General features: G+C 35.2%; 1 protein-coding gene, 1 long non-coding RNA gene and 1 pseudogene across 2 annotated transcripts; 2 read left to right on the top strand and 1 right to left on the bottom strand.

Annotated features, from left to right (window-relative positions):
- Window positions 1-241: 241 nt before the first annotated feature.
- Window positions 242-3,414, top strand: LOC148690059 (uncharacterized). Its single transcript, XR_015957946.1, has 2 exons — window positions 242-895; window positions 2,488-3,414. It is a non-coding gene; the product is annotated as an uncharacterized LOC148690059 (long non-coding RNA).
- A 4,664-nt stretch (window positions 3,415-8,078) lies between these two features.
- Window positions 8,079-9,623, bottom strand: LOC148690058 (uncharacterized; annotated as a pseudogene).
- A 13,553-nt stretch (window positions 9,624-23,176) lies between these two features.
- Window positions 23,177-23,569, top strand: LOC148690057 (S-protein homolog 18-like). The gene has a single exon (XM_088687170.1). The coding sequence runs from the start codon at window positions 23,177-23,179 to the stop codon at window positions 23,567-23,569; it is 393 nt and encodes a 130-aa protein (XP_088543296.1).
- Window positions 23,570-23,895: the final 326 nt, after the last annotated feature.

Genomic DNA, 23,895 nt, shown 5'->3' with positions numbered 1-23,895 from the left:
GCTTGATTTGAAATACCCAATTGAAGCAAGACTTGAGCAGCTGCTTTGGGGCATCCACGTGTATATATATGACATATACATATATGTACATATATATACACACACGGCACCATCATTTTTTCCATTTTATTTATTTATTTATTGTTTTTTTGTTGGCTTCCTCTGCACTGCAAGGCCCTTCTGTCCCCATTCAAGTTTCAGACGGAAATTATGCTCTTCCTTCCTGATTTTGTGTGAGGAAACACGCCACCCTTTAAAAGCTTTCCTAAATCGGATATTTTTTTTTCATAATTTGGAGTATTTGATTTCTGTGAGAATTTTCTTTCTTCAATATATAGTGGGCATGAACTTAAACATTTTTTTCACAACATAACCCACGGCTTCAAACGCCGTCGTCTTCCTCCGTGAATTCTACAGCCTCTGCAGTCAGCCGTCCAATCGGATGCGCGACCCCTCCAATTTCAGGCGGAGCACCGGGCCGAGTCATGTTCTTCCAGAATGAGTCCTGGAACGGCAGACCCTTCTTTATGCGAATGTTGCAGACCAATTTGGGGCTGCCAGTCAGAAATTGATTGCTTGGATTGGTGTGAACGGCAGACCCTTATTCCCCAGGGTGTTTGTCAGCGAGGATTTGATGAACAGCCACGAACGGCAGGGAAGAAGGATGGATCCCCATCACACTGCAGATCGGGTAATCGGCAGGCGGAGGAGAAGCCAAAGCCGACGGGTTCTGCAAGGACGAGGGGCCGATCTTGGGAGCAAGCAACCTGGTTGCGCTGACCTTGCCTCTGGTGATCAGGACATAGCCATTGACGACCTGTGTTTGGGAGGCAATGCCTGGGTTTGGGCGGCTTTTATTTTAATTTGTTTCTTTTTGCAGGGAAAGACACATACGGTGAGAATTTTTTATTTTTTATTTTTTTTATTTTAATTCGAGATATGGTAGGATTATATGTAGGTAAAGTTTTGAAAAAAAAAAAAAGTAAAATTTGGTTACGTGAAATTACATTTTTGCTTCATATTTCTTATTGATGCTCTATTTTAATTAAAAGTTTAAATTGATAATTTCATAAAATTTTGATTGACAATAAGTGTTTTATTAATTGAGAAAATTAGAATGCTCTGCATATTTTCTATAGTTGTTAGGTTAAACATTCATTCTTTTTAAAGATTTGATTAAGATGCTTTGATCAATTGTCATCTCAATAATTTTTTATTTATTTAATTTTCATGTCATTAATTTAAATGTATTTATATAGAGGCATAAGGTATCTTAGCAACTAATTGCTAATAATATAGAAATTTAATTTCGTCAATCCCTTTCAATGCATTAAAGGACATTTTTTTAATAAAATACAATAAAAATTTAATTAACTAATTCACCATTAGCTTATTAACAATGTTTAAAAAAAAATTCTCTTTTTATTAAAAATGTCTCAATAAAAAGTCTTCAATACATATATTTTTACGTATAGATATATAAAAAATATACTTAAAACTTATATTACATTTGAGAACAAAAGTATTGATCTTTGGTATGTTTAGATTTCAAATGTACTGAGAAATCAAATGTATCAAAAAATCAAATGTACCATAAAACCAAATGTACCCATTGTTATGTAATCCTTTTGGTACGTTTGGATTTCAAATGTACTGAGAAACCAAACGTACCAAAATTTCAAATGTACCATAAAACCAAATATGCCCATTGTTAGGTAATTCTTTTGATACGTTTAGATTTCAAATGTACCATAAAACCAAATGTCTCTATCAGATAACCCTTTCGGTACATTTACATTCCAAATGTACCGACAAATACAAAAAATCAAATCCACTATGAAACTAAACGTGTCCATATTATAGGTAACTAGACGTAGCTATATAATCAAACAAGTCTTTATTATATGTTGGGTCTTCTAAATAATAAAATCTGACAATTTTTTTTTTATAAATATTCTACTATATTCACACACACAAAAAAAAAAAAAAAAAAAAAAAAAAAAAAAAAACAGAAAGAAGAACTAAAATTATGACAAACAATAAAGAAAAATGCATAGGGATGGATAATAAATATAGGGACAAGAGGAAATGAAAAAATAAAAAAAAATAAAAATAAACGAAATGTCCAGGAAAAGTCATGAAAAACTAAAATTCTAAACAAAATTGAACTTATGTGAAAAACTGAAATTAATAACCAAAATTTTAGGAAAATGTTTGATCAAATTTTCAAAAGGAGTGTATGTTTAGTCTAAAAAATAAAAAAAATGAGACGCCTATATCAAAACACCCCTTATTAATTAGTAGATATATATATATATATATATATCTAATATAATATACATTATAATAATAATATATGTATATATATTTTCTATTTTTTTGACACTTTTTTATGCAAGTGACAACGCTTGTGGAATTTTGCGTCGTTCCCCTATGTTTTGCTACTTGTGTCCACATGTCGTCTTTGAGCTCAATTTCCAACTGTAGGTGGCGGCTTTTTGCAAATTTGCAATTAATGGCAGCTTTCTACAAGTTTCTGCAGTTAGTGGCAGCTTTCTGCCAATTTCTGTTGTTAGTGGTGGTTTTCTGCAAGTTTTTGCAATTAGTGGCGGCTTCCTGTAAGTTTCTACAGTTAGTCACAGCTTCCTACAAGTTTATGCAGTTAGTGGCGGGTTCCTGCAAATTTCTACAGTTAGTGGCAGCTTTTTATAGGCTTTTGTTGTGGCCTTCGGCATTGGTTCTTCAACGCCCATTGTTGTTGTCACAAGGGAGTGTGCTCACCACAAGGGAGTGTTGCTCACAGTAATAAGATTGCTCGTTGCAAGGGAATCGCCGAACTGCACGTACTGTCTTTGCCTGCGAAGAGAGGATACACCGTTGCCCACGAGGATGAGCCGCTGTGATGACAAGTTGTGATGTCATTGTGAAGACAAGCTGTGATGTCTCTGTGACAACAAGTTTTGATGCCACTGTGACGATAAGTTGTGATGCTGCTGTTGGCTACCGCTGCTGTAGGTGTCAATTTTTCGCCCGCATCGCCTCTGGGATAGCACTATCTCTGATGCACATTGCGCTTGTGGTTGCACCATCTTCGAGATTCTCTGCTTCACATTGCTCTTGCCGCTTGCTTGCTCGTGGAAGACACCGATGCATTGAAGACATTGGAAGACTTGCTTATAATTCAGTTGCACAACTTCAGAGTGATGGCTTGATCTTGCATCTTCACCTCAAATGTGGGAACTTGTTTTTTCATTTTTTTCTTTTTTTTTTTTTTCATTTTTTCATTTTTATGTGACTGAACTCGACTTTCGTTTTCGAGCTGCCCGATCTACCTTTCCGAAAAAGTGATCTAGTCATAACGTAGTTCAAATATGTCTATTTGTTCTTTTTTTAATTTTATTATTATTATTATTATTATTATTATTATTATTATTATTATTATTATTATTTGCTGGACACAGTTTAGGTTCTTGCAGGCCAAAAGCATTTGTTGTCACCTTTTACGCCTCTACAGACGAGGAGCTTTGATGTCGCCTTTTAGGTTCATGCGAATGAGGAACATTTTGGTGTGGATTTGGTGCCGTTTACAATTTCAACTCATGCAGGCAAAGAGTGTTTGGTGTTGTGTTGCATTTTCAGCTCATGTAGGGGAAGAGCATTTGATGTGAATTTGTCAAGCGATCTTGGAGTGGCGTTCCTTGCAAACTTCAGAGCAATGAGTCTTGATCGATTGGTTGAAGAAGTCTTCGGGCAAGAAATCGTGCATCATGATGGGGAAGGACGATCTTTGAGTCAAAATTTCATCATCTTCAACCACTCTATGCCACTTTAGATGTTGATAAGAGATTCTTTGCCTTCTCCATGATTTGTCAACTTGTGGAATCCATTTAAACATATGCCTTTAAAACTCAACAAATTTCGAGTAGATTAAGTAGCATACAATGCATTTTGTATGGACAATATTGTTCCATTTGGCAACACGATCTGAGCTTTTCTTGAGCCTTCAATTACAACTGATTGGCTTGATATTGTTGATACTTTTACTTTTGTAAGCTTCAAGCTTGAGAAATATTTTCGATCTTAAAGTATTGTATGCGTGGTTGCACTATCTGCAAGACAAATATCCCAGCCATTACTCTTGTTCTAAGTAAGGTAATCATAGTTAAAAGCAATTTATTCTTAATAAAAGGAAATTGAAATGCCACTTTTATTGAATTGAAATGTGAGCTTTAAACTACAAGCTCAGATAATAAGAGTACATCAAACAGAAATGATTCAATCAAACCGATGCACTTCATTTCCTCTTTCCACAATGAAGTCTGAGACATACAGGTGGGTTATGTTCAATTGCACTCATAAATCGAACACTGGATCAGATATATTCATTGATTAAGCTTGGTTAAGGAAATTGGTTTTGACACCCTTCTCCTTGAGGGATGCTTGATACAGGTCCACTAGATGTTTTAGAGTATGATAGGTAGGCGCCTAGTGCCCACTGCCACCACACCTATGGCAGACTCCTTCAGGATTTCTATGAGTGTTATTCATATAAGCCTTACCCATATGGCGATTTACATTTTTGAAGTTCGGGCTCGAATTATGCCTTGGACTTTTGTTGTAAGACTGGACACCATGATTCTTGCATTTCCCGTTCCACCGGTCTCACATGTGAGCATATCCTCGTTTGTAATTATTGCCACGAGAGGATGCAGTGTTCATTTCAAGGGAAGCAACATTCACTTTTGGGAATGGTGCCGATCCAGTAGGTCGGGATTGATGGTTTTTATTAGGAGCTTATTGTTTTGTTCAGCCACAAGAAGCACCGATATCAACTAGTTGTACTAAGTAAAGCCTCGCTCTCTATACTACTATTGTATGAGCACATTGGAGACATGAAAGGTTAAAAGTCTTTTCCAGCATATCTTCCTTAGTAATGGTCTCCCCACAAAGCTTCATCCAGGAGCTAATTTTGAACATTGCAGAGTTGTGCTCAGTAACTGACTTGAAATCCTGGATCCTCAGGTATGTCTACTCATAATGAGCCCTTGGAAGAATCACCGTTTTCTGGTGATTGTATCTATTTTCCAGAGGGCTAATAGATCTTCAACCATTAGGTACTCGCTCTTTAGTCTTTCATTAAGGTGGCGATGGATAAAGATCATGGTCTGGGCCCGATCTTGAGATGACGCACTCTTTCTTTCCTTGATGGTTTCTCCAAGATTTCCTACCTCCAGATGGATCTTCGTATCCACTACCCAGGTAAAGTAGTTATTCCCAGTAATATCCAGGGCAACAAAATCAAGCTTTGCCAAGTTCGCCATTTTCTTTTTCTAAAAGAAAAATGCGATGTATAAGAACTTGCAATAATATGTATTCTGGAGGAATGTAGTGTTAGAACTTCTGGTTCTTACAGATTTTTCATTTTGATCTTCAGGCCAAAATGTCAAGCACTCAAAACTTCAGGCTCGACATTTACATAATTAATGAGGAAGGTAATTATGTTGCATCACTCTCATTGAAACAATATAGCGTAGGATAGGCGATTATACCACACCACTCAAGCAGCAGGAAAGTTAAATATGCAGAGCTGAGTTCACAGGCAGTGGCTGCCATGGCTCGATATTCAATCTCTGCACTGGAGCGAGCAATGATTTATTGCTTCTTGCTCTTCCAAGTGACAAGATTTCCACCCACAAATGTACAATACCCTGTGGTAGATTTTCTATCAAGTGCATTCCCTACCTAATTTGCATCCGTGTAGCCACTAATGGTAGCAGACTTATTGTTGTGCATGATGATTCCTTGCCCTATTAAGCCCTTGAGATAGCGTAGGATTCTCTTAACAATGTGAAGGTGATCAACAGTGAGATAATGCATAAATTGAATTGCCAAGCTCATTGCATATGTGATATCTGGGCGAGTGATGGTGAGATAAATAAGCTTCCCAACCAACCGCTGATAATAAGTCACATCATGCATGGCTTCTCGCTCTATGTTGAGTCACAGTTTACAATCCACGGGAGTGATGGCAGGTTTGCAGTCAAGCATGTTTGCTCCTTGAAGAGGATCCAGTACATATTTACGTTGATGTAGAAACAACCCCTTTGAAGAAGTTGCCATTTCAATGCCCAAAAAATACTTGAGCTGCCCTAGATCTTTAATAGCAAATGTTTGATGTAGTGAACGTTTCAGTGGCTCAATTTCAACAACATTATCCCCTGTGATGATGAGATCATCCACGTAGATGAGAACCATTAACTTCCCATCGGTCCAGTTCTTACAAATAATGAGGAATCAACATTACTTTGAACAAATCCAGCCTTCTCTAGTACGAACTGAGCTTGGCATACTAGGCTATTGGGGATTGTTTTAATATATATATATTGCCTTGTGCAATTTACACACCACATTGCCTTTAAGACCATTATAGCCTAGAGGAGGCTACATATACACTTCTTCTTGCAACTTTCCGTGAAGAAAGGCATTCTTCACATCCATTTGATAGAGGGACCACCCAGAATTAACAGCCATTGAGAGTAAAACTCTCATTGAATTTATCTTGGCCACAAGAGCAAATGTTTCTTTATAATCTACCCCAAAGGTTTGGGTGAAACCTCGAGCCACAAGGCTAGCCTTGTGTCTCTCAAAACAACCATCGGACTTAAATTTTATCTTATAAATCCAACGACTTCCAACAACCCTTTTTCCTGTTGATAGTTGAACTAAGCTCCAAGTGTTGTTTTCTTCCAGTGCATGAAACTCATCTATCATGGCTTGATTCCATTGTGGGAGAAGTGATGCTTCTTGGAAACTCCTAGGTTCACAATATTTATCAATTTCACTGAGAAATGCAGCATGAGATGCAGAGAAATCACAAAAACTTATGCTTTCGGTGATAGGATGCCATGAGGCATAAGTAACATAATCTCACAACCTAGTTGGAGGTTTCCTGGTTCAAAGAGGGTTTCTTTTAATCACTTGAAACTCTATAAAAGGTTGAGAGTGATCAGAATGGGACTCATTGTCCCTTTCACTGGCGGTAATTGGACTAGTAGTGATTGAGTCAGTTTGCACTTATTCTCTATCTGAACTCACAGAGACTAGTTTGTCTTCCAACACTGGATGATCAAAGTTCTGAAGGAGTGGTAATAATTCAAACAATTCCTCCCCTTGATTTGTAGTAGTGCCTTTGGAAGTGAAATAAGGATAGTCCTCTTTGAACTTCACATCTCTTAACACAATGCACTTCTTAGTGACTGGATTGAAGCACTTATATCATTTTTGAGTGGAAGAGTACCCCATAAACACACACTTGGTAACCCTGGCATCTAATTTTTCACGATTCAAGGCTTGAATGTTAACAAAGCAAACACATCCAAATACCTTAAGGTGTGTCAAATCAATTTTTCTACCTTTGAGTGTTTCATAAGGTGATTTGTACTCTAGCGCACTACTTAGGAGTTGATTGATGAGATAAGTGGCTGTGAGAATAGCAAACGACCAAAACTTCTTGGGAACATGCAAGTGAAGCATGAAAGCACGAGTTTTCTCCAAGAGGTCCCTATTCTTTCTCTCGGCAACACCATTTTGTTGGAGAGTTCCTACACAATTGGTTTAATGTATATGCATTGAGAACTTATGTATTGAAGCATGTTGTTGGATAGAAATTCAATGCCATTGTCTGATCTTAAAACTTTAATGTTGGACTGAAATTGAGTTTTAACATGCATATGAAAATCTTTGAAAATGTTTGGGACTTCACTCTTTGATTTCATAAGGTATAAAAAACTCATTCGAGAGAAGTCATCAACAAATAAAACAAAATACTTAAATCCTTCCATTGATTCAGTTGCTGGTCCCCATACATCAATGTGTACCATTTCAAAAGGTTTACTAGTCCTAGACATCGAATTACCAAAAGGTAGTCTAGTAAACTTAAAAAATTGACAAGTATCACAAGTAAGATGAGATTTACAAAAGAAGGGAAACAATTTAGACAAAACAATGTCTAAGGGGCGAGCTAATCTCTTATGCCAAAGTTGGTTTTCATCTATGGACTTCGATCGAGCTTGAAAAACCTAAGGAAAACAGGCATCCTTGCACAGGTAGTAAAGTCCATTTATGAAGACCCCTTCACCAATCATCTTCATGGTGAGAACATCCTGAAAAATCACTTTATCTAGTGAGAAAATTTCACGGTAGTTTAGGGAATTTATGATTTTTCCAATTGACAGAAGTTGGAAAGGAAAGGTTGGTATATATAGGACAGTGTAAGGTGTTTTGTGTGAGAGTAAGTTTATTTCTCCTTTGCCCAAAACTAAGACATTTTTTCCATTTGCAACTGAAACATGTGAAGGACTTGAAAAACGTTTAAAATGATGTAAGTTTGTGACTTTGTTTGTCATATGATCTATGGTGCCTGAATCTATTATCTAACAATCATTTTCAGTACTAGTTAATAGAGTAGTAATGAAGGCTTTGAGTATATTCGGTGCATCCTCATGTGGTATTATCTCATTTCTAGCAAGAAAGCTAGCAAACTATCCTAACATAGCTGTATGACTGCCCTCATCCTTGCCTTGAGCTTGTGAACCTCCTCTGTGTCCCTTACTTTGAAGGTAGGTTACAAATTCATTGATGAGTGACAATGGATTGGTAGTGAACTCCATGGATCCTTGCGAGACATTAGGAAAGTGAGCATTAGCAAGTTGAGCCTTGGGGTGAGGGTGAAATTGTTATGAGGACCTTGGTATTATCTTTCTATCTTTGCTAAACTTAGGCTTGAGTTCAGGATAAAGTTCCCGACATTTGTCTTCCATATGGCCAACACCATTGAAATATTTGCATTTTAGTTGTGTATTTCTACCCTTGTACACTTTTGCTTCTAAGTTCTTGTAATTTGAGGCATATGCATTAGTCTCAGTTAATCTCGAGTTATGCTCAGCATTCATCACTTTCTTCCTTGCTTCTTCTCGCTGAATAGTTGCACAAACATTGTTGAAGGTGGGCAGTTCTTAACTCATCAAGATGTGACTCCTTAGGTCCTTGTATTCTAAGTTTAAACTCCCTAACAGCTGATAGATTCTGTCTTCCTCAGCTCGTTTCAGGAGAATGGTAGGGTCTATGGTATGAGGAAGATATACATCCAGCTCATTCCACATGGCCTTGAGGCTCCCAAGGTGTTGAACAAACGTTTTCCCATCTTGTTGGGCATTGACAATGTCCTTCTTAAGTTGAAACACTCGTGCATAATTATTTTGATTTCCATACATATCTTGCAAGGTTTTCCAAAGGTCAAGTGACGAATGGTAATAGTTGAAAATCTCAGCAACATGTTTCTCCATGGTGTTGAGGAGTAAAGACATGACAAGATGATCCTTGCAAAGCCATGCACCGTATGTAGACGAAGAGCTATTTGGAGCTTCCATGCTTCCATTAACAAACCCTAATTTTCTTTTGCCTCCGAGAGCAAGTGAAACAGCTCGGGACCAAGGAAGATAATTGAACTCGTTCAAGAGAACTGAACACAGACGTTGATTGGTGTTAACCTCAACGTCTGAGAAATTTGGGGAGATGCTATGCTGAGTTTCCTTATCGTGATTTACTGAGCATTCTTTAGCCATGACCCAAAGTTTGAAAGAGATAACGCAGTAGCAAGAATGGTAGAGACAAGTTACAGAAGAACCTGCTCTGATACCATGTAGATTTTCTAGCATTGAGTTTCAATGTATTTTCATATATTCAAATGTACAAGTGACAGGGTATATATGAGGGATGAGAGAGAGGAGATGTTCAAGTAGTTAACTGCTGTAAGTAGCTAACTAGGAGGAAGAAAAGAAGGTTGTCTATCACAGTCAACTAGAGCTCACCTACTTAACCTAATCAGTTATCTTCCTTAGATCAAGGAAAAGCTTTATCAACTTTACACTAATCAGTCACTTCCCTTAAATGAAGGAAAAGCTGATATACAACAATATGGCCTTAAACTTACCCTGGAGATGCACCCATGGTAGCTAACCCTAAACCCATCGAGACACACTTCATTCCATCAACAAGTAGGATTGACAGGTGCAGTTACTAAGGCGGTTGTTGCCAATCTTGTTCTGGAGAGAAAAAAAAAAGCATCACTAGGTCCCAAAGAACATAATTTGAGATGACATATACTTTGCATCTCATGCCAACCAAACATGCTGAAACTCACTTCACTTTGTAAACATTCTCAAACATTGAACATCGTCGAGAAAGGTTAACTATGCAACAAATTAAGGAGCTAAGCAAGAAAGAATTTCCAAAATGGTTCAAGCAACATGTGAGTTGATATAACAATCATATTATTTATTTATTGTTTTGCATTTTAATTATAACATGTTTATAGTTATTTTGTCAATTTTTATCTTCATACTTATTACAGATGAATTCAAGATATGATGCTAATGACACATTGATATCTCAAGACTTGCATTGGCTAGCTAATTATCCTAGTAGGGTTGTGAATAGATACAAAAGTCACATTGTTCATGGATTTAGATTTCGTATAAAATTTGTGGATGATAAGCATAAGAATCAAAATTGTGATGTCTTTGTACCTGCAAATGTTCATGGAGCAATTGGGCAAGTGAATTGTTATGGCAGAGTTATAGATATGTTCGAGGTTAAATATTGTGGTCCTACTGAAGCAGGAGATAGAGGTCGAGCTGTGATGTTATTTAAGTGCAAATGGGTTAATAGTGAAAGTCCACGAGGAATGAAGACTGATCAATATGGATTTACTATGGTGAATTTCAATCAATTGGGATTTAAAGAGGATCCTTTCATACTAGCATCATAAGCATTACAGGCATTTTACTGGGAAGACACAATTGAAAAAGATTGGCACGTAGTTGTTCGAACTCAGCCAAGAGATTTATTTGACGTATTAGAGGATAGTGATGCTATTGATGATTATGCCATGCCGAACTTGGATGATTGAATTCTTGATAATGAAAATTTCCATACAAAGGTTGGTGTGGAAGAGACTCCCTTTCTTGAATCATTAGCGTTGCCTACCGGGTTCGTTAATCATGCCAATGCCGACGATGAGCTAATAGATGATGACAGGGAATAAATATATTAATTATTTTTTTGTATTAATTAGACTCTGTTTCATTTTGTATGTTATGATATCGTATCATAAAATTATATTTCTATTTTTTTTTTTTTTTTTTTTTTTTTTTTTTTGCTTGTTTCCTGTCACTTTTAACCGACCGCATATGTCATCTGTGTCACACTTGGCGTCGGTTTTAACCGATGCAACCTTAGCCTATTTCGACGCAATGTTAACCTTACGTCGGTTTTATGCGACGCAATGTTAGCCTATTTCGACGCAAGGTAAAAACCTATTCTGAATCATATGTATTAATGCGAAATAAGGACGATTATTTTTTATTATTTGCAGTTTTATACCCCTAATAATAATAATTATATATTAATTTAACAGTTTTATACCCCTAAAAACTATAATAATTATATATATAATTATTATATGAATTATACGAAACTAATTTCAACAATCCAACCGTCAAACATATTTGTATATCATTCGAGATCGTATACGAAAAAAATCGCAAAAAACAAACATTCTGAGATCAAGTAACGGGACAAAAAATTTAGATGGTTATCAACGAAAAATGACGATTTAACGGTTATCTTAAGTCCGATTTTAATGATTTTTTATAGCTACACTCCTTGACCCTATATGAATACAATGAATGAATTCGATCTTCAATTTAAAATATTTATACTAGTGGATTCTTACGTTATACTTAATGAAAGTATGAATATACTCTTAAGTGTTAGTGAATCTATCGTTTTGATGGGATACACATTCTACGAAACTAATTTCAACGATCCAACCGTCAAACATGTTTGTATATAATTCAAGATCATATACGCCAAAAATTGCAAAAAACAAACATTCTGGGATGAAGTAACTTGACAAAAAATTTTGACGGTTATAACGAAAAATGACGATTTAATGGCTATTTTAAGTCCGATTTTGATGATTTTTTATAGCTACACTCCTTGACCCTATATGAATACAATGAATGAATTCGATCTTCAATTTAAAATAAATCTTACGTTATACTTAATGAAAGTATGAATAAACTCTTAAGTGTTAGTGAATCTATCGTTTTGATGGGATACGCATTCTACGAAACTAATTTCAATGATCCAACCGTCGAACATGTTTGTATATAATTCGAGATTGTATACGCCAAAATTTGCAAAAAAAAAACATTGTGGGATGAAGTAACATGACAAAAAATTTCGACGGTTATCAACGAAAAATGACGATTTAACGGTTATTTTAAGTCCGATTTTGATGATTTTTAATAGCTACACTCCTTGACCCTATATGAATACAATGAATGAATTTGATCTTCAATTTAAAATATTTATACTAGTGGATCTTACGTTATACTTAATGAAAGTATGAATAAACTCTTTGAGTGTTAGTGAATCTATCGTTTTGATGGGATACGCATTCTATGAAACTAATTTCAACGATCCAACCGTCAAATATGTTTGTATATAATTCAAGATCGTATACGCCAAAAATTGCAAAAAACAAACATTCTGGGATGAAGTAACTTGACAAAAAATTCAACGGTTATCAACGAAAAATGACGATTTAACGGCTATTTTAAGTCCGATTTTGATGATTTTTTATAGCTACACTCATTGACCCTATATGAATACAATGAATGGATTCGATCTTCAATTTAAAATATTTATACTAGTGGATACCACAAAATCTTACGTTATACTTAATGAAAGTATGAATAAACTCTGAAGTGTTACTGAATCTATTGTTTTGATGGGATACACATTCTACGAAACTAATTTCAACGATCCAACCGTCAAACATGTTTGTATGTAATTCGAGATCGTATACGCCAAAAATTGCAAAAAATAAACATTCTGAGATCAAGTAACTTGACAAAAATTTCGACGGTTATCAACGAAAAATGACTATTGAACAGTTATTTTAAGTCCGATTTTGATGATTTTTTACAGCTACACTCGTTGAACCTATATGAATACAATGAATGAATTCGATCTTCAATTTAAAATATTTACACTAGTGGATACCACAAAATCTTATGTTATACTTGATGAAAGTATGAATAAACTCTTAAGTGTTAGTGAATTTATCGTTTTGATGGGATAAGCATTCTACGAAACTAATTTCAATGATCCAACCGTCAAACATGTTTGTATATAAATCGAGATCATATATGCCAAAAATTGCAAAAAACAAACATTCTGAGATCAAGTAACGGGACAAAAATTTTCGACGGTTATCAACGAAAAATGACAATTTAATGGTTATTTTAAGTCCGATTTTGATGATTTTTTACAGCTACACTCCTTGAACCTATATGAATACAATGAATGAATTCGATCTTCAATTTAAAATATTTACACTAGATTTTATGTCATGATGATCAATGAAAATTGAAGATTTTGTAAAAGGAATAAAATGCAAGCTTTGAGTTACATTAGCAAGGTTTAAACTTTTGAGAAATGCTCATCTAATCCATTCTAGTAAATAACAACCAAAAGTTATCAAAGTTATCAAAATAACAACAAATTAAAATAACAATTAGAGTGCAAAAAAAATTAATTTAACATAATATATTCTTATATTCCTAAATATTATAAGTGTAGGTTATATTTAATATTGTTAATTTAACATAAATGCTTATAAATATTATTCATTCCGTTCTCATAACAATTCAGATTATGCTCATCTACTCCATACCAGTAAATAACAACTAAAAGTTATCAAAATAACAACAAATTAAAATAACAATTAGAGTGCAAAAAAATTAATTTAACATAATATATTCTTATATTACTAAATATTATAAGTTTATGTTATATTTAATATTGTTAATTTAACATAAATGCTTATAAATATTATTCATTCCATTTTCTCATAACAACTCAAATTATGTTCATCTAATCCATTCTAGTAAATAACAACAAAAAATTATCAAAATAACAATTACAGTGCAAAAAAAATTAATCCAACTTAATAAATTTATTTATCAAAATATTATATCAGATAACATAACTGATTATTTTTTAATTTTGGGTTAAACTTTTTTATTTTTTTTTGTTTTTGTTTTTATCCTTGTTCCCTTTTTTTTTTTTTAAGTTAAAACTTTTTTTTTATGTTGGGCGGGAATTTTCCCCCTTTTTTTTGCACGGGGAGATGGATTGGAGGACCTTTGTCAGTCACTGTCATGTCAGGCTTACTTTGGTTTTAACCAACGCAAACTTATCCAATTTCGAGACTGCTTGCTACGGTGGTCTTTCTGTTAGAGACACTACACAAATTTGTTCTTATTTCGACGCAAATTTGTTCTTATTTTGACACAAACTTATTCTTATTTCACACAAACTTGTTCTTATTTCGACGCTATAAAAATCTGTCAGGCTAACGTCGGTTTTAATCGACGCAATGTGACCTTATTTTGACGCTACTGACCTTTTAGTCAAAAGTATGTCAGGCTATGATAGGAGCATATTTAGGCGACTTACTTAGCTTGTTTTCATGCATTTATATTATTAATTCATAGTTGTTTTAGTAGTTTAAGCCATTTTCGTGTGTTTTTAGGTTCATATGGCTAAGGAAGCAAAAAGATGCATTTTGGAGCATTTTGGAGCAAAATTGGACTTGGAATGGATAGCTTATGTTTGGAGCAAAAGGAATGGACGAAATTGAGGATTCCTAATCACAAGAGGATTCCTAATCACAAGAGGATTCCTAATCAAATGAGGAATCCTAGTCAAAGAAGGTTTCCTACTTGAAGTAGGAAAGTTAAGCCAAGGTTTCCTATTTTGGTTTAATCTTTCCTAATCCTTAAGGACTCCATATTTCAGCATATCAAAGGATCCTACCTATTCTAGGTCACAAAACTTGCAACCTTAAGCCATGCCGTGTGTCCCCTTATGTTTCCCTTCCTTGCCGTGCAAGGAAGGGCTTTGTTTCCTATTCTAACTACTTAAACACCTTCCTTTTTCATACCAATCTCAGCCATAACTCACATACCTTTTTATATTCATAAGTCCTTGCTTAAATTCAGAAATAAAAGACATTCCCTTTCTCTCTAACCTTTGCCGCAAGTCACATTCCTATTCCTTTCAATTTCTGACTTTGTGTTTCCTATTCTTCAAAGATTTAGAATTAATTCCTTTCCTAAACTAAGTAATAAAGCCTTTAGGTCTTTTCTTCCTTATAAATACCCTTGTGCCACAACCTTATGGATCTAATCCCCCCTTCCACACAACCTGTTTTCATTCACTATAAACATCCAGCCTTGCCGCAGCTTTCCATCCAAATTTCCACCATCCCTAGACTTTCAAACCTTCGTCCAAACCACCCTACACCACCATTAAGCCTTGCCGCACCACCATACCTCCATAAACCCAAATTAAACCCAGAAACTCATCCATAAAACCACCTTAGCACTTGTGCCGTGACCTAGCTAAGAAGAGGAGAAAGAAGACGAGGCCTTGGACGTTTATGCATTCGAGTTGGAGTGTTGGAACGTTTCTAGGTGTAATCTATCTTTTGTTTTCAATGTTTAATTCTAATTTCCTTTGTTTTGTTATGAACATAAGAGGCTAAACTCGTTTTAGCCTAGGGATGCTTTAAAGCCATGATTACATTTATAATATGAGTTGATCAATTCCAGTTGTGATTTCATAAATTGTGAATGCAATTTACTTAACTGTTTGATGGATAACTTATTCTTATATGTTGATTAGGGAGGCCTACTTAATTTGCATGCTTGAATTTGGTGCTAGAATATAAGGGAGTTTCACATAATCGTTTCAACCTTATATTCACAAGTAGTTAAGGTTGTTTTCACAATCATGTTAAGTAAATTCCTAGCATGCGTATCATGATGTCATAGTTACAAGTGCTTTGTCAATACTTATGATTTCCATTGAACGTAATGATCTTTGATTGTATCTCTATTATGATGTCATGTAGGGGACTTTTGAAGAATGCTTTGGGTTGTCGTATGATGTCATCCAATCCAATAACTTAAGGGAAATCTGAGGGTTAATTAGTGATGTCACGGTTAATCTGGGGTGTTGAGGTTCATGGTTTATCGAAAAGCAACTGGAAATCAACTTATGTTTGAATGTATCACATGTGGAGAAGTATCCCTTGGCTAGTTCATCATCCATTGGTTTTACTCAAATTCGTCCAAAAATCTGTTTTAAGTTTTAAGTTACTTGTTTTCTTTTAAATTCGTCCAAAAACAAATCCCCTTTTCTTACTTGTTCCAAATCTGTCCAAAAGTGTGTTTTAGAGTCTTTTGAGTCAAAACTAATTGTATTTTCGTCCAAATTAGTGTTAGGTGTTCAAAACTGCCCAGATTGTGTTTTTAAGGCAGTTTTGAGTGTTTTGTTGCTGTTTTGAGTCTTTTGGTTTGTTTTAGTGTTCTAGTGTTTAGTTTTGCATTCTTTGAGTCTAGTTTAGTGTTTTAACCTTTGTTTTACGTTTTTGAGTCAGTTTTTAAGTGTTTTAGCAACCCCTCCTAATCCCCGGTTTAGAACGATCCCTACTTATACATATACTACAATTGTCAAAAGAGGGTTTTAATTTGTGTGCTTATATAATTCGCATCAAGCTATGTTTTGATGGGTCGAGTCAGATATAGTGTCGGTTTTAGGTGACGCAAACTTGTTCTTATTTCGACGCTATGCAAACTAACGTCGGTTTTAACCGACGCACTAGGACCTTATTTCGATGCTATGCAAACTAACGTCGGTTTTAAATGACGCAATGATCTTTTACTGAAAAGTATGTCAGGCTTTCAGTCAAAAGTATGTCAGGTTACATGTGTCTAGGTCGAGTCAGACTTTGTATCGGTTTTAACCGACGCAACGTGTTCATATTTCGACGCTAAGTTTTTATCCATATTTAATCTCCTTTATTTCCCATCATTTCCGATTCCACTTCTCTCTCTTGTTTTTTTTCCCTCTCTTTCTCCCATTTCAAGCTTACTCTTTCCCCCATTTCAGCCATATTCCTTCTCCTTCCATTAAATTTTGCTATGGATAATTCTCGTGAAGATCAACGTTCTGAGGAACTTCATTTGGAAGAGGACGAGGGTGATGCTGGTTCTTTTTTGAATTATTATTAATATTTTTTTGTGTGTGTTTAAACTATTATTATGCCTAAACTGAAAATATACATTTGTTTCCTGGTTTTTAATTGTGTTTTTGTATTAACAAGGTACATCTCAATGGAGGCGTGGACCCTCAATTCCTAAATGGACGAAATAGCTTTGTTCGTTTGATTCATCCGGAAAATGCATTAGTGATAATGCTAGTGCTTTTTCAAAACATGTAGCAGCGGAGGTTAGAGACTATAGAAATCTCCCATTGGAGAAAGATTGGCGTAAGGTTACGGAAGAAGATAAGGAAGCTTTCTGGAATAGAATAAAGGTATAGGTATTCTTATTTTTAGTTGAAAATAGAAGAATAAGTCAATGATTGTAATAATAATTGACTAGCTTGATTTTTTTTGTTTTTTGTTTTTATGGATGTAGGGAAATATTTTTTTTGAAGATGCAGATATAGTAAAAATGCCTTTGATTCGTCATATGACGCTTAAGATTGTGGAGCATGCGCACAAAGAGTTTAGAAATAAGTTAAAAAAAAAGTATTATACTAAAATAGCAGAAGAGATGCACAGCCAGCCTCCTCCTGATGTGATTCTTGCCCAGTGGGATGATTTGTAAGCATATTGGAATAGAGGCAAAACAAGGGTAAACCTTACATGATTTATTTCGTTATAACTTTAAATTTGCCTAATATAATCCTTTTTTTTTTTTTTTTTTTTTTTCAGGAGGTTGCTAAAAAAAATAAGATAAATCGGGGATTGAAATCAATGAACCATACTACTAGTACAAAATCCTTTGCAAGAGTGCGGGAAGAATATGTATGGATTGTACATTTTGAAGAAATGATTAATTTTAAATAATCTATAGTTATAAATTTTATTTTTAGTATGAGGTTTGCTTAAAATTGTTTGTATGAAATTTTATTTTTGATAAAGCAGAAGAAGCATGGGAAAGAAGCAGATGCTGTGACCTTTTTTCGTGAATGTCATACACGAAAAGATAAAACATGGATTGATGAAACATCTGAGCGTACATGGGTAATTGATTTTTTCGTGTTAGTATTTCATTTTATTAATTTTTATTATCTATAGCTTATTTTTCTGTTTTACGATTGAATTTTTGTTTTTAAAAATTTTAATGCAAGGCAACAATGGAGAGCAATCTGCAAACATTGATTGAGTCGGGCAAGGAGGATAATGAAGATCTTAGGACCCAAGTTTATGTTGATACAATGGGTCCTGAGAGGCATAATAAAGTCAGAGGATACGGTCATGGTGTGACTCCTGATATGGTGTCCTATGCATCTTCTTCATCTTCTACATCAATTTCCTCCAAGAGATCATCTAAGAGTTCAATGGCATTGCTGATGACTCAAAATAATGAGTTGAAAATAAGGGACAAAATAATAATAAACGGATTTTAGACCTAGAGAACAAGCAAAATCAGTTGTTTGCGTGGTTTTTTCAAAGATTTCAGCCACAACCACCGTATAGCCTGGGAACCCAACAGTCAGGCTAGAGTCAGCCTCCTCAACAGTCGGGTCAAAGTCAGCCTCCCCTTGCATATCTGTATGCTGGCCATAATCAGCAACCTCCATATCCTATGTATCCGATGCCTACACAGCCCAAGACATACATGCAACAGCCACCCATGCCATACATGCAATAGCCGCCTTATCAAATGCCAGTATATCGACTCGAGATGGTTGCTCCTAGTGCATTTTGTCCTGAAGTTCCAGATGAAGGGTTTTCTGGAATGCTTGCGGGTGTTGGATTTGATGTGGACTTGTTGAGGATTTTTGGATTAGATGGAGGATCTCAAGGAGGAGGATCTCAAGGAGAAGGTTCTCAAGCAGAAGGATCTGGATGACGTTCAGGCGTAGATTTGGTTGGGTAGTTTATTTGGTTCATTTTCTTGTCGGCTAAATATGACACTTCAATCGTTCTATCTTTTTGTTTTTTTATGTTATGTTTGTAATGTCGGATTTAGTATTTGTTACGACGGATGACTTTTTGTATTTTATGTGGAATGTTAGATGTACAGTACTTGTATGTTTTGGCACTACTGTTCTTGTTATTTATTTTCATTAATGTTTATTTAGATCTTGAAATTTATTATTTTGATTATATAATTTATTTTAGTTGGAATTATTTGAAATTGCATGCAGTTGTCCATCTATTTATATTATTATTAACAAAGATAGTGTCGGTTAAGACCATTACTAGATTTCATATTTTATTTATTTAATTGTTATCTAACGTCGGTTTAAGGGATATTTTATTTATTTAATTTTATTACAATGTTGATTAAAAGCAACAGTAGGTTGTATATTTTACAATTAAATTGCTCATGCACGTCGCTTTAAACCGACGTTAAATTTACTATCGCTTTAAACCGACGCTGTGTAAGTGGCGGATTAAGCCCACAAACCGACACTGAAGCCCTTTCGTGACGCTAGCAATAGTGTTGCTATTCCAATGCGACATTACATTGTTTTATGTCGGATTTGTGCCAAATTTCAGATAGAAATTTGATTTCTCATCGATTTTTCCTCCGCCAGTGATAGCATATATTGTAGTAGTGAATTTATATTTTAGTAATTTGTATTTTGGTAAGTTGTGTTTCAATTATGTATTTAGCTTGGCTCTTTATCTTAGTTTCCTTCTCTAGTTATGCTAGTGCTTGTCTAGTTGTGATGCAAGAGGCAAGCCTTGAAAAAACAATTTGAAACCATTAATATGCTTTGGAATAACAAAGGTTTTGTATTTTAATTATTTGGGAATTTGTAAAGTTATTTTGAAAGTTGTAAGGGTGTTATAGAAACCTGAGGTCAATTAATTTGTAAACGCTTATAAATATTGTACTAGAAAGTCTTGAATGAGAGACTGGAATGAATTAAAATTGTATTTGCCTTGTGCATTTGAAGAGAGTGATTTCTCCTTCTAAAATCAAGCATTTGGCTTGGTCATGTGAGCAAATCTACAATTAGTGACTTGAGCGAACTCCGTTGCCCTTGGTTGAGCGAATTCCAGGTCATCTATTTCTCGTCTCCTCGAGAACCCTTGGCTTCTCCTGCATCAAGTTAATTCTCTACCCTTTAACAGTCACCCATCACTCGAGCTTATTAACGATACGCACAAAGTGCTTTTTTCCAAGAATGTAACCATAGCAGCTAATCGGGCCAAATGCCAGAGTAAGGAAGAGCACGAAATAGAAGAACCCCTTCATTTTTGCCAATGCTGCTCAGTATATACTTTGGTTCAGTATATGGGCAATCTAGCTATATGCTTTTATAAGAAAACAAATGCTTTTTCATTGTTTGAATAGAATGCTACTTTGTTTCAACTTCATATTTGTTTGCTTAATTAATTGATTAGCATTTCAGGTTATAGTCGTTACCTATTAATTATGTCTACATACAATGATAACCAAACTTTCATATGCATGTACATGTCTAATTCGCACGCCAAGATCATGAGTTGTTCTCATCTACATCACATGTATATACATGCATGCCAACCCGGCATGTATTTATATGGAAAACTTGATATTTGCGGAAAATATCAAAATGGAACCACATAGTCCATAACGGAATCCACACCTCACATTTGCGGTACAATAAATAAAAATATATGGACAATGCTAGTAAGACCAAAATTTTAAACTAAATTCGCAAATCAAATGATGTGATTATTGAGAATTAGATTATTACTTTAAGTGTTAATTAAAGTGTTTATTTCCTATAGGTGACACAACATTTGATTTGCAAACTTAATTTCAAATTTTAAAATTTTAGTCTCCCTAACATTATCTTAAACATATAAGAAAGCAGGGACTGTCCGGATATTACGAAAATGCCTAAAGTTACGCAAACAACAAAGAATAATCTTTGAAGTCATAGATTAACATTTTTCCATTCAATTTTCTTGACCACTTATCAATTTATAGCAAAAATATTCAATTTTGTTCTAAGTCAAAATTAACCCCTCTCATCATGACAAACAAGTCCATTGAAAGAGATAAATTCTTTCAATGCATGACACTAAGTAGAGTTAATAAGAGCACACAACAAGAATTTACGTGGTTGGCGAGTGCTTCCAGTTTCATTGCAATAACAAAAAATTTGACCTTACATGTAAAAACCACTCCAAACCCAAATTAGTCTGAAATTGGTATCAAGTGGAATATCCTGTATATAAAAATCATAATCTGTTGGACTGACTAGTCAGGCCTGCTAGTCAACTAAGATAGATTTGTTAGTCGATAAATCTGAGATTCAAATACCAATTTCAGTTTTCAAAAAACTATCCTACTCAGCAAGGCTGTAGATTGTTGCAAGTTATTAATGTGTCAAGTGAGCACATACCATTTAAATGTTCAATAGATATATGTACCATGTATGTGTATATAGGATGTGTGACACAATAAACATAACTTGAACACAAGATATTTTTGGCCGAAAAAACTCACCTCTGGGTTAAAAAACCAAGAACTCTCCACTTAGTCCAATCCATTAGTGTAAACAAAAGTTCATACAGAGACCACACAAGCTTAATTTCTAGATCCATATCTAGGGAGCAGCTTTACCTTTGTGCAACCTTGCCTTACACAAGATGGACTCCTTTGGTCTTCACAAAGTGGCAGCTCCGCATGAGCTCATCACCTTGTGGCACCAAGATCAACACGATCAATGATGTGATATGATTTTATGATATGCACATGAAATCTAGATTCAAATAACCAGTCAGATTTTCCAGTCAAACAATTGAAGGAAGAATCTAACTTGAATCCAAAAGCTTGGTCTAAAACCGAATTTAAAATTTAAAACTAGACCAAGACTTAAATGCAAAACCTTAAAACAATGCAACCCTAATAGACAATGATTGGATGTTTAATGCACGAAGAAGGTTTGGCAGTTTGGGTTCATAAATGGACGAGATGCAAGCTTCAAGCCTTTAAGGCAACTCTCTCTCTCTCTCTAAAACTAAGTTCTAAACCACCCCCCCCCCCCAAAGAACAAACTAAAACCTCCTAGGGAACAAATCTACCCAAGGAAATCAAAATTTCCATCAGCTAACTTGTCCCAAAGACACTTGTCAGCTGCAAAAGAGATCTAGGCAGATCAATGGCCAAAAACTGACTACAATAAAAAAAGTGTCAGTCAGCCCATGTGGGCTGTCTTAGTTTGTGTGTCTAGACAATTGGAAGTCAGCGCGCAAAACTAACTAGACAATCATACTAGATAAAATGCAACACAAATAAAGATATGAAATGTGCATGCATGAACAAACATTTGAGTTGAAATGTGCCACTTCTTGAACATTTACTCCAACAACAAGCCCATAATCTGAGTATATTGTAAAGCTAGATTGAGAATGTGCGATGATTTAATTATAATATTTGATAAGGAAAGCCAAACACTTAAAGCTAAACTTTACATAGTCCATATTCAATAGGATACACCCCCTGTACACTCTGTCAACTAATGAAGATCACTCTCTCACTTTAGGGAAATACCCTCTCTAATAACCCAAAGACTAAACCCACTATTGTAGCTCGCATCAAAGAGATACGTCATCTCTTGTAACCGTTGTACTCAACTAAATCCCAACTGAGCCCTCCCATAATGTTGCCAAAGCATATCCTTTTATAGCCACACGTAGAAACCTCCAGAGTATGATAATTTAACCATTCACTCACCAGTACCATGTACAAATGCACAGATTAATGCCATGCATGAATACAATGGCCAACACGCAATAACCACAAGCATCAGACCGTATCATGAATATAATCATAATGCATGAATAAATTCCAATGCATGAATGAAGCCTTGAAAGTCCAAAGGCCTCCACTTAATGAGGGACGTTCACACTTCATTGGTTTCTTTCACAAAGCTACTTTATTTAAAGAGGACTATGCATCGAATCATTTCAATAACCATCTGATCAAGCATCTTTATCAAGATAGGGTTCTCCGACACAATGGCTGATTACGGCGTGACAGGCTTTTTCCTTCTTCTGCTCTCGCTGTCCATCTGCAGCTCAATGGCTGATTACCGGGTGACCGTTTTTAACGATTTGGCTCAAAACACCAACCTGAATGTTCATTGTCAAGCTGCAGGTGTAGATCCGAGCACTCACTCGATCCTATATTTGCAAGACTTCAGCTGGACCATCAACATTAACACTACTCCTGTGTTATCTTGTGACATGAGATGGGGTAGCGTAAAGGGTCATTTCGACATCTTTGATGCTAAAAGAGATGCAACTAGATGTGCTAGAAACTGGTGCGCTTGGCGTGTAAAACAGGACGGCTTGTATCTCTTCATCGAGGCGCATAAGAGGTTGGAGTTGCAGTTTACATGGCCACATTGAGAAATAAATTAAGTTGAGAAATAAAGATGTCTTCTGATTTTGTTATTTTGTTACTTATCCATGTTACATGATGTTAATGATTTCTTTTGAGAAGGTCATCACATATATTTGTGTTGGGATCTAAAAAATCATTCGGCGAAAACCTTTTATGTTCCTTATTACTCAATAGTGCTTTCTATGTTGTGGACATTCATATATAATTCTTTAGGCTATCTCACAATGCATTTCAACGGGTCTGTTTATATTTTTGGAGTTGGGTCGTTTAAAAACCAATTGGCAATGATTGACCACTTATCTTATGTATATGGATTACTACGCAATCTTCA

Source organism: Pyrus communis, chromosome 16 (assembly GCF_041283825.1).
Source record: "Pyrus communis isolate YQ-2024b chromosome 16, ASM4128382v1, whole genome shotgun sequence".
NCBI lineage: Eukaryota > Viridiplantae > Streptophyta > Magnoliopsida > Rosales > Rosaceae > Pyrus > Pyrus communis.
The sequence above is the reverse complement of the archived record's forward strand: the minus strand, read 5'-3'. Positions and strand labels throughout refer to the sequence as shown.

Excerpts from the sequence above, each read along its gene's own strand:
- LOC148690057 (XM_088687170.1), top strand. The coding sequence starts at position 23,177 with ATGGCTGATTACGGCGTGACAGGCTTTTTCCTTCTTCTGCTCTCGCTG.